General features: G+C 28.0%; 1 protein-coding gene across 6 annotated transcripts; it reads right to left on the reverse strand.

Moving 5' to 3' along the window:
• Nucleotides 1-528: 528 nt before the first annotated feature.
• On the reverse strand, nucleotides 529-13,806 carry LOC129920734 (transcriptional activator protein Pur-beta-B). Of its 6 annotated transcripts, none has more exons than XM_056002302.1 (9): nucleotides 13,661-13,806; nucleotides 12,407-13,555; nucleotides 6,293-6,346; nucleotides 6,094-6,212; nucleotides 4,829-4,931; nucleotides 4,608-4,738; nucleotides 4,392-4,513; nucleotides 4,222-4,327; nucleotides 529-2,756 (listed from the first exon to the last, which is right to left on the reverse strand). In XM_056002302.1, the coding sequence occupies exons 2-9, from the start codon at nucleotides 12,450-12,452 to the stop codon at nucleotides 2,595-2,597; spliced, it is 843 nt and encodes a 280-aa protein (XP_055858277.1). In that variant the 5' UTR covers nucleotides 12,453-13,555; nucleotides 13,661-13,806; the 3' UTR covers nucleotides 529-2,594. The 6 variants fall into 6 exon arrangements, with proteins under 6 accessions (XP_055858277.1, XP_055858279.1, XP_055858278.1 ...); XM_056002304.1 differs by lacking the exon at nucleotides 13,661-13,806 and having other exon boundaries at nucleotides 12,407-13,000; nucleotides 13,295-13,633; XM_056002303.1 differs by lacking the exon at nucleotides 13,661-13,806 and having other exon boundaries at nucleotides 12,407-13,000; nucleotides 13,150-13,633.
• Nucleotides 13,807-15,095: the final 1,289 nt, after the last annotated feature.

Here is a 15,095-nt window from a genome sequence, read left to right on the forward strand (position 1 = left end):
TTTTAATTTGTTATCTAAGATAAAAGTTGAACTATAAGAGCAAGTTCGTGCAACCCAGTCGTGCATTTTATTTTGGAATAAAATTGAAAGATTTTTCCAGTTGTTGCGTAAAATTTAAACAAATACCGATAAGAATACTATACAATATACATACACACACCTCACAGATTATGCTTAAAACATTTAAATTAAATTTTTTTCTTCCCCCCATCTGTTTAAAAAATTGAATTATAACGAAAAAAAAACAAAAGAAATTCAAACTGAAAAATAATAAAAATTAAGTATAAAAGAAAATAAGACTTATTTGTTAACCTAGATTTCTGATATATTTTAACTGAAAATTTTATTTATTTCAAAGTTTTTCAAAACATCATTTTTATATCTTGGATAATTATTAAACATTTTTTTAAAATAAGTTTAACATGAAAAGAAAGTTAAAAGTAATTTGTAAGAGATACAAAAAATACTCCACCATTTTTTTTTTGTATATAATTTGATGTTATTGTTGTAAGGAAAATATAAGATATCTTAGTTTTTTTTTCTTTTTATTTATGTAAGTTTTCTCTTGTAGCAAGAAAATATCACATTTATTTATACCAACATTCGGGATGATTTTTTTTTGTTTTTTTTTTTTTTGTTTTTAAATGTTTTCTTTTTTGTTAATTAACTACTTACTGCTATATAATTATATAACACAAAATATCCTAATCGGAAAGAATTAAGCTGGATAAGATTCGACTCGAATCGACATTAAGTCAATGTATTCTTTTAATAATTATTTATATAGAGTTTTCTAACTGACAGAAATGTAAGCGTGAAATTATGCAAACAAAAATTAAATTAAAAGTAATATACATAAATGTCTACTTAAACTTATTGTTTTCTTGCTTATTTTTGTTTTGTTATATTTTTTTTTTGTTTTGTATTTTAAATCATTTAACAATTTTGCACCGCACGTGGTAAGTAAAAGATTGATATAAATTTTTTGTTTGTAGACTAAAACCTTGTTAGTAAAGAGAAACTTTTAAAAGTTTCTATACAGAAGATGCAGATACTTCTCTGCGAATTCATTGGAAACACATACCTAACAAGGTTTTGAAACTTTCTTCAATCTTTCAAACTGTGCGTGGGTGAATAGTTTTGCAATTTCATATATGGATAATTTGAAAATTCTATGCGAAAAAAAAAATAATATTTTTCCTTTTTCTTATTGCTCTCGTATTTTGATGCATTAATTATTCACTTTATTTAAATTTTCTTTTAAATAATTCATCATTAACAATAAAAAAAAACTATGTAATTTTTTTAAACTTAAAATTTTTTTTAAAGCAAAAAACAAGATTGCTTTTCTGTTTTTTTAGAGAACCTTGCTTTTCAACCTGAAATCATATTTTGTTGTGAGCTTAGGCTTGAAATTGTATTTGCTGGTATCCTTTGGATTTTGATGCAACGATTAAATTTTTTTTTATCTAACAAGCTATTCAAAAATATGTTTTACTTTATTTTTAACATTTTCTTTAAAGTAGGTATATGTAATAAAATATATAAATCCATATATATACATATATATAAATATATATATACACATTTTTTATTTTTCATATATATAGATTTTTCTTTTTCTGTAAATTTTGTCTAGTAAATATAACAATTATATATATATATATATATATATATAGATATACACATGTATATGTATAACTATCTTGGATCTGAATTTGATATTAGTTTTATTTTGAACAAATCGTATGTACTTTTTATTGTATCTCCCTTGCTTTTCTTATTTTTCATTTAATTTGAAAGTGGGAAATGGCAAGAAATAGTTTTTTTTTTTTTTTTGATTTTATACAGGGATATAATTTGCCTTGGTTTTTGTTTTTGTTTTTTTTTTTGTAATTTTTGGAAATGGGACTTGTCACTTTTCGAAAAGGCTTGAGGCAATTAGAGGTTCAAATATATATGCTTTTTTCTATGATAGCAAACATTGTTTTATAACATTCCCTTAGACTATGAAGATTTATAACAAATAATTATTTCCTATTTTGTTTGTTTTTTTGTTTGTTCTAAGATTAAGAAACAAGGCAAAAAGCTTGCATAGACCAACAGTAACAGCAATATGTACTTGATAATCTAGATAACATACTCGTTACAAGCTATTTTTTTTTTTTTACTATTTTTAGTTGAGAATTATCATTTTTATATTTTTTAAATTTTTCTATAAGTGTTTTCTATATACAAATATAATTAATTAATCAATTTCTTTCTCCTTCAGCATACGTTTTGTTTTAATAAGATTTATGCTATTTTTTGTATTGTTTGTTATTTTTTTTTTCTTCAAACTATTATTATAATTATTTTTGTCTTAGCTTACAATACTATTAATTTAATTAAAATTAAAGTTATTATTGAACTTTTTTTGTTTGTTCGTCATATATATGTATTTTATATTTTTTATGTTCTGTCTGTTTAGGTGTATTTTTTTTTTAATTTTGTTTGTTTTTTTGTTTGTCTGTGTAATTGAATATATTTTTTTTTGTTTCTGTTTTGTTATATTGCAAGCAAATATTTTTTAATTAATTTTAATACTTAAGCTTTCATTTTAAACTGTTAGAAGGAGTTGTTTGAATATTATTTTCGGCAGTGATTGACGTATCGGACGATTTTTTCATTTTCTCACAATAATCAGTAAGAATATCACGAAAGCGAATCCAGCATTTTTCTGGAACTGTTATTGCTGTCCGAAAATTACTTTTCACCTGAAAAGAGAAAGATAAAGCAAACGATAGGGCTTTGAGTAAGGTAGAATGAAGATATAGAAAACAGGTTATTAGGCAGAACGGTTAATAGGTAGCGGCGCACATAGGAGTATTTGCAGTAAAAACGTGGTCATAAGTCGATTTTCTGAAAATCAAAATTTACACCAATAAGTTTGGCAAAGTGGGTGCAAAATAAACATGTGTCAATATGCTGCACTCAGTTTTTTGTTTTTCGATTGTGTCTTGTTAAAAAATGAGTTCAAAGTTAACTGTTACATCTACCTCATTTTTATTTGAATGCGAAGTATTTTAGTTAGTGTTATTCTATATGCAATATCGAAGTGTTGTGATAGAAATCTAAAAAAATTTAAATGGAGAATTCATCTTCAGTTATTTATTAACGATATTAAAAAAGTTTTGGAAATGTTAGATGGTGTTTTCTAATTAATTCGGGCTTAGAACTAGTATCTAAAAACTTGATATTTTTGTTAAGTTATAATTTGAACTTTAATGATTTTGTTTTAGTATACCCCGTTATTCTGCGATGAATTGAAACTTATGAGTTAGTTTATATATTCTTCAACACAATGCAACAAAAATTGGGTGCTCTTAGGTGCTCTTTAGAGAATTGAGGGTCCATTAGTTTTTCACTTTCTGATAGAAAATACTCCTTACTTTATGCAACGTTTTTTATTTGAAATTAAATTTACTGATGTTATTAGTGTATTTTATTTTAGGTGATCTTAATTAAGGTTGGGGAAGAGAGAAAAGAAACTGAGAATTGCGTATTAGAGATGAGGAAAAAAATTTGAGAAAAATAATGTCGACAGGCGGAGTATAGGCCATTAATCAAATTTTTTAGTTTTTGATAAAAAAATAAAAATAACAAAAACTAGGTTTATATTGTATTTTCTTGTAGGAATACTCATTTTAAACAGAAATAATAACATAAACCACGAAAAATCATTATGGCCAGGTTTTTGATGACAATACTCCTATGTGCGGCGTACGTAAAAGCGGCCGGGGTCCCTGGGGGGCATGAGAGATCGAAAGAAAGGTATTTAACTGAAAACCAAAAGCTTCTTGGAGTTCTGGTTACTGAGTTATTTGCATCCAAACTTTGTTTTCTAACATTCGTAGGCAGATATCTGCGGATCAGAGTCTCAAAACAAGTTTTGGTTTTTTGATTTAAAAATATCAAAGGGTACTCCTTGCCGAAAAAAAATCATTCTAAATTCCCCTTAAATTCATAGAGTAAATCAAAAGAAAGGTCTCTTTTAGCTTTATTCATACATGAAACCTATGAGTTTCTTTGACGCAGGTTTTTTCGTTGGGCCCTTGCATTTATTGTGGACCCAGGGCACTGTTTAGGCTGCCCTAATGGTTTGTACGCCCCTGTTAATAGGGCTTTTTTTTGTAAGAGTAAAATTAAATAGTACATATTATTTTGTGGAAGTTTACTCACCTCACTTATTCGCATGTAAATACCCCGATTATTTTGTCCAATATCAAAGTAAAAGTTTTTATTGTCAACTTTCATATGACGTTCCTCAGGTAGTTCTCCTTTAAAACTACACAAATACAAAACTATAAATAGAAAGAAACAAAAAAACAATAAACAAGCATGAAGCATACCCTCCATCACTAGTTCCAAACTCTTCTAGCAGATCGGTAAGAGCATCTCTAAATTCGATCATTCCCTGGGCTGGAATTGCAATTTGAGATCTAGGACCACCTCTTGTTATAGTTTGAGATACCTTTTAAAAATGGATTTGATTTCTTCATATGACAAAATTGAAAATTCAAAAACGATAAGAAATTCATTAATAAATCACTACAAAATAAACGTACTCTTAAAAAACGTCCCCTTGCGTTCTCTTTCAAATCTAAATAATATCGTCGATTGTCCTTAATCATCATCTCAGATTTAAGTTTTCCATCTTCGGGTACATTTTCTGGATTGGGTGGTCCTGTTTGAGTGACTTATTATATGTTAATATACAAAATATTGGTTTTTCAAAAAAATAAAAAAATACAAGCTTAATGTAAAATGGTATTTTTCTTAAACCCACCTAATGATGCATAATAATCACTGAAAGTTGACAAGTGATCTCGGAACTCAGCTGCTGTTGATAATGCTAAATACACTTGACTTCTTCGACCATCTGCACCTATCTAACGCATTCAATAATAAATAAATGAATAAAGGTTTGAAAATAAAAAAAAGTTTACGTCAGTTTCGATGTTTTCTATAATGAAAAACGATTTTTTTTACTAATGCAGGTGTTAAAGGTAAAAATCAGTAAAACATGAAAAGATTTTATGGTTAAGGGTTAAAAAATTCATATTCTATATTTAAGACTGAGACTAGAGAATTTTTGTATTTTGTTTTGTTTATGAAAAATAAATCATAGACTAGAGTTTGGGGTTTTCTATGTCTAATGTGGCCATTAAGTCTAACTTTGTTTGCGTTAAAGTTTCTAAATTTAAATTTGCGACTGACAAGCAACAAAAGCATCTTAAGGAATCGGTCTCGTTAAACTAGTGCCAGTGCCGGATGATGGCATATTTTTGTAATCATCCCAGGCTGACAAATTGTGATTATATTTTGGTGTCACCAAAAAAAAAAAAAAAAAAAAATAGAAGAAAGAAGTCACAATTTCGAAGAATTGTCTAAGAACTTAATGAAAACACTGAATGATTTGTCTTGGAGCTGTGTAGGTGACTTGTATGATTTCTTTCTTTCATATCTTAAATTTTTTTTCTGCAAAAAACTTCGTTTTTTTTTATTTTAACTTCTAACTTTTTCAAAAAAAAAAAAAAAAAATTTTAATCAGTTAATTTGTTGTTTGAAAATTTTGTTTTTAAAGAATACTTAATTTGCTCTTTTTAATTTAATCAGAAAATGTGTTGTGTTAAAGCTTTGTATGATAGAAAATTAAAGCCTTAATTTAATGAATTCACTTCATTTTGAAACAATGCGATATAAAAAGAATGAAAATAAATAAATGAAACTTTGATAATGAGAAGGCGTCAAGTGACACTTTTGAAAATTTTTATTTTGTCTAGCGGATAAAGGTGTTAAACGATAACTTTTATTTTGAGGTTATTGCCTTTCATCTATTGTCATTCAAAAAAAGTTAATACTCAAAAACTTTAAACGATGATTAATTAAAACTTGAAATTTGTCACTTAATCTCTTCTCATTCTAAACGCTTCAAATGTTAAGTTAAAAAAAAAATATCCATAATTAATTTTATTTCCAAAATTAAAGATTCTACGAAGGGTAAAGATAAATTTAAGAAAAAAAAAGATACAATTAAGAACAAAACATCACCTCTGCGACTTTTATAAACCGCCCTCTCCTATTTTGTTTGACATCGAGATAGAAACGTTTTGATTGAATTTGCAACATTTTTGTTGCTAGTTCTTGTTCAATTTGTTGGCTTTGTTGTCCTTGAATTATAAGAACAAAAAAAACAATTGGTTTGTGGTAATATAAAAATAACGGCATAAGTAACTTATACAAACAATACCTTTACCCGAATCAAATTCTGCTCCACCGCCGCCTTCCATTCCGACAACATATTCTGAAAAGTATACAAAGGAAAATGTAATTTTATTCAAAATTAAAAGTTATTAAATATAATCTGTAAGTACAGAGAGAAAAAAAAAACTATTTTAATAGTTAAAACCGGGATAACTATTTTAAATAGTCATAAATGACTATTAAATAGTCATTATTGACTATTAAAGAGTCATTATTGACTTTTTAAATAGTCACATACAACTATTTCAATAGTTAAAATTAACTATTTAATAGTTAATTTGGAGAACACGACTGCTATTAAAATAGTCAAAAATAACTATTTTTTTTAACTATTTTAATAGTTATCCCGATAACAACTATTTTGTTTTCTGAGTGTAGTTTTAAATTGGGACTTGATTAAACTGACATCTTATGAAGGTCACAAACGAAAAACTGAGGCCATGAGTAGGTAAATCTATTATTCTCAACTTAATGCAATATTAATAATATTTTTTAAAATCTTAAAAACTAAATGGTAATATTTGAGCGGTTTTTTTTTTAACTAAATAGATAAATCAGTTCCTGAATGAACTTGATTACTCATAAAAATAAGTTGTTTTTAATTTATTTCTATTTTTAACACTTAAAAATCCAATTATAGTAAAACAATTTCTATAAAAAATATGGAAATATAGGTACCTAAGTTTTAAAGTGGTAAAAGTCCATTTGAAGGTTAACTTCCTTTGAGAATTTTGATAAAATTAATTGCATTTAGTAATCTAAAATGCATCACCTGAGTTCCCTATTCTTTATTTCTATATTTTTAAGAACTTAAAAATGTAAACCCTTAAATATATCGAAAAATGAAAAAATGTTGACTCCTGAACAAATTTGTTAAATTTTGAATTTTTTTTAAAAGAAAACTGGGCATTTCCGGAAACAATACACCCAAAAAGTAAATTTCTAGTTTTTGAAAAAAAAATTCTCGACACATTGAAAATTGTTCTTAATTTTCAATATGAACTCCTTTTTCCTGTTTTTTTTTCTTATTCCCAGAACCTAAGAGAAAAAGCATCATAACGGTTATCTCTATAATTCAAAGCTAGAAACATAACGAATGTGACCTACTTCCTAAGAGTAAAGCTACATAGATTATCTTACAATATTTTTATAGATACACAAACACATAGATAATTAATACACACCCAAACATGCATAAGTCTATCAATAAAAAAAAGTTTTCCTGGGTCGTATTCTCGCTATAAAAAAAAAGTATTGGATTTTCTTACGGAATATACCAAATTCAAGGCTACAATTCTAACATAACATTAACCTATGATATGTTAGAAAAGTGTTCATCTGTTCATCGACCTGTGGAAAATTTGTTTATACCTAAAGTTTAAATTAATTTTTTTTATTTAAAACTTATTTCAAATTCAGGACATTTAACAGTAATGAATGTTTATTTAATTTTTGGGTTAAACTTTCAGATTTCAATTGAAAACTTAATGGCAAGTACATTAATTTTATTTATATGCATATGCATACTCATTTTAAAATATTACAACTTCTAGATACATAGGTACATATGTATGTCATGAAGCAAATTAAAATGCATCCGAGAAATTCGGAGAGATAAACAAACAAACAAACATTTGTACCATAGATGTTTATATTTTGTTCTTGTTCATCGTTCTGTCTCTTTTTTTTTTTTATTGTTTTGTGTGATTTTGACATTGGAATGTCAAGTCACGAATTTTGCACAAACTATAAGCTCACAATGTACATATATTTAAATTGTATAGTAGTGGAGCTTTAAAGAATCGGCATCAGCTGTTTGTAGTTAGTTTACGAAGCTCACTCTTAATCTTGCCTTTTTGGTTTTCAGCTCTCGCTCTCTGTATCTTCTATTGCAATATCTTGCACAAAATATGAGAGTATGCGCTTAAATGTTTTCTTTTTGCTCTCGTATAACTTTGTCTTCGCATCATCGTTATGTATAATTATAAAAGTTTTTATATACGAATATCTAACTGCAACCAGCTGATTTGGTATTTTAAGCTTCGAACTGAATAATCAATATCAGATAATACACTCGTCCACATATAAATCTATATTTTTTTTTACATTTAACTTGTATTTTTTTTTTTTGTATTCTTCTTTTGGAATATTTTTTGTTGTTTGATTTTTCGTTCGTGATATGTATGTATATATAGGAGGTAATAGGTTCGTTTGAGACAAAAAAATCATTCCTACATTACGATTAGAGAGCTAGAAAAATAATTTTGTTTGGCTTGTAGTGTGTAGAATTGATTCTGTCTAGGCGATTACAGAGGCGGACTTTATGTCATGAAATTTTTTTCAACTTAATTCCTGTACATCACATACAATCACATTACAAATGTTTTCAGCATCAAGATACATAGATACGACTATCTTTTTTTACAAAAATGTTCAACTATTTTCTTGTTGTATGATATTAGTTTTTAAGATAAGTTTAGTCATAACTAAAAACAAAAAGTTTCTTCGGGGTCTAGTACCTGAAGTTTTTAGAATCGAAATTGGGACACTATGGTGTATACGCACTTTTTTCACTTAGCAATTTTTCTCTAACACAAAAAAAAAAAACAATACTGAAACTTAAACAAAAATGTATAAATTTTACTAAATATTCGATACATGCACATTATATTAAATTTTAGAGCAAATAAAAGTGTTTTAAAAAGAGCATGTTAAAATTCTGACTTCAAAATTCTGGTTTTCAAAATTCTGCTTTTTTAACGAAAATTTAGTTTTTGAAAATGCTTTTTTTTTTCATTCTTTCAAAATTCAGCTTATAAAAATTTTATTTTTCAAAATATGCGAGGATAAATTTGAACAAAAAAAAATTCTGCTTAAACAAAAACCTCATTAATGTAATTCAACTCTAGTACTTTCCAATAATCATGTTTAATTGTCTCAAATATTTTTTGAAACACTTATTTTTTGGACACTAAAATTAATAAGAGCTGATGTTGAATGATTCAAAATATTCCTTTCCTGAATTAATTTTTTGATAATTAATTTTTAATTGATAATAAATTAATTAATTTTTAATTATTTTTCTAAAATATCTATCATTTGTTCTTAATATTTTTAAATTTGTTGATTTATCAAACCAATAATTAATATCAAAAACATTGTAAGTAAGTAATCAAATAAGCAAAAATTTTGTGGATTATATGATTTTACAAAATTTTGCAAATGCATTAAAAGTGCACGCTTTTTTAATTTTTCGCAGAATTTTGTAAAACAGAACTCAGGAAAGCAGAATTTTGAAAAAAAGAGTTTTGACCCCAACCCTGTTTGTTATGGCCAAAAGGTTAAATTTTTGAATCATTTAGAAAGTGTGACATTGATAAAAAAAAATGTTTCAAGACATTTTTTCGCTCTTGAAATTGGTTGCCAGAGCCAGCTATATATCACCAAAAACAGTATCCTTGAACATTTCACTCGCTCCTTAAAGTTTTGATTTCCGATTCATCAAAATTTGGCTCTTTAAATTTTAAATTTGGCGATCAAAGGCTTCTTTGGAATTAAAGCATTTTACAAAATAAATCCATGATGTATATGAACAGGAGCAACCAATTTGCTTACATTTTTCGTTTTTACGTATGTATTGCAAATTTAATTTTACATACAGTCAATAAGCATAAAAACAAAAATATATAAATAAATTGATAAACAAAACTAATCTGAAAATTTAAAGAAAAATCATAAAAAAAATGTATCTAAATGTTTTTTGGACCATTTTTGAAAACGGCCATTTTTTTCTTTAAGATTTTTCAAATTCGACACCTTGCCTCTCAAACAATCTGGCAACAGTGGGATCTTTCTTCATATGAATCATTATTTTGTAATGAATTTAATTGCCTCAGAACTATTTTTTTTTTTTTGTAAAAAATACGTATACACCATAGTGTACGAAAAAATTTGAAAAAAAATTTTGTTGTCAACAATTTTTGAATTAAATTTTTTTATTCAAATTAACTTAAAAATATCTTTTTTAATAAAAGAAAATTAAAATAATATTTTCTGAATAAAATGATATCTGTCAAAGTAAAAAAAAGTAACAAAAATAAAACTTCAAAAATGATTCAAATTCTCTTGAATGCAAAATTTCGACAGAAATCCATTAGATGAACAGCAAAAAGTTGAGAGAGACAAGTCTTGAACGCTATTAATTCTAGTTCAAAATCAAAATTTTTCCAAAAAAAAGTTACTACTGACATTGAAATTATATGCACCTCTATAAGAAAATCAATATCATGTTTTGGAGGATGTTCGAAATATTGAACTTTCAAAATGAAATTTAAATCTTTATTTGTAATTCGAATAAAGTCTGCTATCTTAAGAAGAGAAATATAAACAAACCGATTTCCAATGACAAAAAAAAAAAATCAAAAGATTTTGGAAGAAAGTATGAGACACTGTCAGTTAAATATAAAACTACCTTTGCACTACAGTATGCAACAATTTTTTAATTTTTGTTTTTTTATTAAAATTTTACTGAAAATAACAACTCATACAAAACAAAACTTCCTGTGCCTGATGATGAAAATCATGTTGCTAAGTCTTGGTGTATTGTTCTTGTCCCCATCCCATATCGAATATTTGCAAAACAAAAAAAAAAAAAACAAAAAAAAAAACAACATTTGCCATATACTGGATACATAATATGCAGCTGTATATTTACAATAAAGAGATAGGTACATAATTTCTCACAAAAATGTTAAGACCTTGGCTTACTTTTGATATATCTACCTTGAAATGCTTTCCTTTTCCTGCTAATCTCGTATATAGCTATCCCTTTTTTTTTATATGTCCTAAAAGATGATGGACACGGAGATGGTGATGGATATGGATATAATATTTGTATTTTTGTTTTTCAATATTTTGATGTTGAATAATATAATTTTGTAGTCCTATGCTATAGCTATAGGTTTGTCTTGGCATAAACCTAAGATACAAAAAGAACCCTAAAGAAAAAAAGCTTACTTATGTCTGCGTAGATTTGCATTTGCGTAATAATAGCAAGAGTATAAAACTCATATTTGACCTAGTAATAGTCAGTAGTTGATGTTTCACATATTTATTTATTACATACATACATAGCAAAAGCTATGAAAAAAAATCTCAAGATGGGTACAAGAGAGGCAATGAAAATAGTTATAGGTACCTACAAAGAGAACTTTCATAGAATAGGTACCTACCTACCTACAACACCTACCCCTACCTAAGTGGCAATGAGTAGATAGATACACGCATATAGCGGAAAATACATTTGTTATACATCTAATTTTTAACGCATCTAAAGTAAAATTTTGACAAGAAAAAAAAAAAAAAAAAAAAAAAACTAAGAAAAAAAAGGACAAACAAATGCTATAGCAACTTTTTTAAAAGTCCTGCGTCAAATATAAAAGGTACAACTATAAAACTCGTATTAATTTTCGACGAGATAAGCTTTTTGCAAAGTTTTCCGTTTTCAATACAAACAAACGAGGGAAGTGAAGACGGGGACCGCACGGAGAAGGGTGTGATGTTGATTTACAAGGCCACAATATTGTAAACGCTTAAAATGTTCATTATCTACAGCGAGCACCTAGCTTCACTGGACGGACTTGACTGTATCTGAACTGGACTTGATGTTTTTTTTTTTTTTTTTTTTTTTTGAAATTATTTAAATTTATTTGTTGAAACTTCAGCACACTGTCTGCGTCTACAATCAAAATGCATACAATAAACTTAACGACTACCTACTTCATGGTGGGATCGGGATGGTTGGATGGATGGAGGATGGATAGGTATGGGTTTCACGTCGTAGTTTGTCGTTGCCGTAGTCGTCGTCGTAAGCCAATTAAGGGATGGTTTTGGGTTGTCTAATAATAAACTATGGCTCAATGTTTTTTTTTGTTTGCTTCTTTCTTTTGTTTCCGACTTAAAAAGTCGTTATTTTATGTTTTATTACATACTCAGGGGGTGTGGAAACCCATCTTTTAAAGATTCAAAGCAGGTATATGATGAGATAGGGTAGAATGTCAAGATTTTCAAAGTTTAAATTAAAAATAAATAAAATACTTACTTGGCCCACCAGAAACTCCTTCGTCGATACTTCCAACATCCGACATGGTGTCAACAGAATGATCAAACGATTGTTGTGGGTTTGAAAAAATATCAAGTAACGAAAGTATTTAACTTTTTCTTCCTCTTTAATTATTAGTTAGTAGGTATATATATGTACAACAAGTATATGAAAGTCCTATCTATACCCTTTATCACTATTTTTTTTGTGTTCCTGGGTCAACCCAATTTTATTTATCTATATCTTGGGGATTCTCAATTCGGTGGGGTTGTAAATAGTTTTTTTTTAGTTTTAAATAATTTTTGTTTTTATTTTTTCTGTGTTATAACAAAACAATCGCAGAGTAATCACAAACAAAAATAATACGATACACTCAAACTTTCTGGTTTAGTTTAGTTTTTTTTTTTTTTTTAATTTTTGTTTAAAGTTTGTATTATTATTTTATTTTTTTTTTAATTGAGTCTTTTGTTGTTTCGTCGTTTCCCAAGGAAAAGCGTTCAAGCAAAAAAATCAGCAGAAAAAAAGTTCAACCGTCGTGTGTCGTTTGCGTTGCTGACAATATTTCAATATAGTGTTTACTTTGACAGTAGGTACCTATCAGAAATCAAAAATGAGTAAATGTAGTTTTTTTTTTTGTAAAAGTTTAAGGTTTGTTAAATTTGGTTTGTCAATGATTTTTTTGTGTCCAAGAACTATCAAAACGAATCAAAATCGATTCAAATCAATCAACAAACACAACACACAATATAGTGCAGGTTACACGCCGCAGATTTTTACACTGCTCCCTTAAAGCAGCAGATCTATCAGCATCAGCTTAAGCTTGAGCATCAACATTTAGCAAAAACAGCAAAATGATAGCAAACATAGCAAACACAACACAACACGTACCGCAACAACTGTCCGACCGTCCGTCTGTCTCTTTGCTTGTCAGCTTGTCCGTTAGTTTGTTACGCCTCTTTCTATTTACCGTACCGACCGACTGACTCACTTAAATTTTCAATAGCAACCAAGAGCTGCTGCTGCGTCCACAAACCATGACCACGACGACGACGAGACGACTTTTACTCTTTCACTGCGCCAGGCCAGGGCTTTTTCGTTTGTTAGTTCGTTAGTTAATTTCTCAAGTTTAGGTCTTGAGGTTTTAGCTCTCTAAAATTAAAAAAACAAAAAAATGTATCTCATGCTCGTGTTCCCGTATATTCCTGCAATTGGTCGCTCCGACTTGTCATGTACGTAACGTACTCTTTTTCTTACTTGCGCTGCTACTGCTACAGCTACACCAAAGCTCTACAACACTTTCCATGTTGTTTGTGTGTTTCCTCTCTCTTACATGAGAGACATGAGAGTGTGACGTAAAGTTGCAAGCTTTTTTAAAATTTTTGGCCCTGAGAATAGTTTTTACTTTTCATCTTTTTTTTTTTTTGCATTAATTAAATTTTGATTCTCGTTTTGTTTTAAAGCTTTAAATTATAATTTTTTTTGTTCAATTGAAGTTTATGGATTTTTTTTTTTAATTTCATTTGTACTTCCTGGGATACAAAAAACAAAATCAAGCATCAACTTTTTGACATCATTTTGTATTTTTTTTTTTTTTGCAATTTTTGCTTGCGCTTGATCTCTAAAGATTAACAATAAAACTACATGACTGAGCTTTTGAAGCAAAAAAAAAAAAAAAAAAACATGCACAGATGTTATGCTTCAATTGGATTTTTTTAAGTGTAACGACATCATGTAAATAATAATAAACAGAAACTATACATTATGTGATCTCTCTTTGTACACAAATAATACTTTTTTGTTGTTTTTATTTTGTTCTCAGTGGAAGAGGCAGAAAGCTTTGGTGTTTTGCCTAGCGATTTTTTTTTTTTCTTATTTTCTTAATAGTTGACCTCGAGATTTGTATTCATGTGTCACATGTCATGGGGGTGCAGCCGCAAAAGGGAAGTATCATCAGGCGTGCGTTCCACGTGGGCGTCAAATTATGTACTTAATATTTGACAGATGTCAACGGATGCGCACTATTTTATCTACACTCTTTTTTCATTTATTCTCGCTCTAAAAAAAATATTATCTATTATAAATGTGGAGGCAAAATAACTTTTTATTAGGTGTCTATTTTTTTAATTGAAAAATCAATAAGTTATAAATCATTGATTTCTGACCTTCATTTTGCATTTAAACAGTTTAGCGCATACCTACACTGGTAATGAAGTGTAACGTATCGTCCAATATTGCTATTTTTTATTTTAACTTTTTTGTTTGAATTCCCTTGATTTTAAAGTTTTTTTCATTTCACTTGCGGTTAAGGTACTAACTCTACATCAAGTTAAACAATCGTAGAAAGTTCAATCTTTAAATAACAATAAGCAGAGACGTACGCTGAGCGGCCGGGGCTCCAGGAAAAACATTTTTTTTTCTCTTAATAAAGTGGGGCTTAAAACAAAAAAGGTCTTTTTTAAGCTCTATTCATAAGTGCAAACCAAAAGTTTCTTGGAGGTGTGTTTGCAGGCAAAAAATATTTTACAATTTCCTCCAAATTCATCGAGTGAGAAAGGCCTCTTCAAGCTGAAGTCATTTCTCCGATTTCTGGTTGCTGAGTTATTTGCATCGAGTTTTTGTTTTATATCTTACAACCGGAGGCAGATATCTGCGGACCAAAGTTTCGAAACATGTTTTGGTTTACGAGTTC

The sequence above is a fragment of the Episyrphus balteatus genome, chromosome X (assembly GCF_945859705.1).
Source record: "Episyrphus balteatus chromosome X, idEpiBalt1.1, whole genome shotgun sequence".
NCBI lineage: Eukaryota > Metazoa > Arthropoda > Insecta > Diptera > Syrphidae > Episyrphus > Episyrphus balteatus.

Excerpts from the sequence above, each read along its gene's own strand:
- LOC129920734 (XM_056002302.1), bottom strand. The coding sequence starts at position 12,452 with ATGTCGGATGTTGGAAGTATCGACGAAGGAGTTTCTGGTGGGCCAA. Across the intron at positions 6,213-6,292 it reads AGAATTTGATTCGGGTAAAG|GACAACAAAGCCAACAAATT; the intron begins GTATTGTTTGTA and ends TTATAATTCAAG. Across the intron at positions 4,514-4,607 it reads CAAGGGGACGTTTTTTAAGA|GTATCTCAAACTATAACAAG; the intron begins GTACGTTTATTT and ends CATTTTTAAAAG.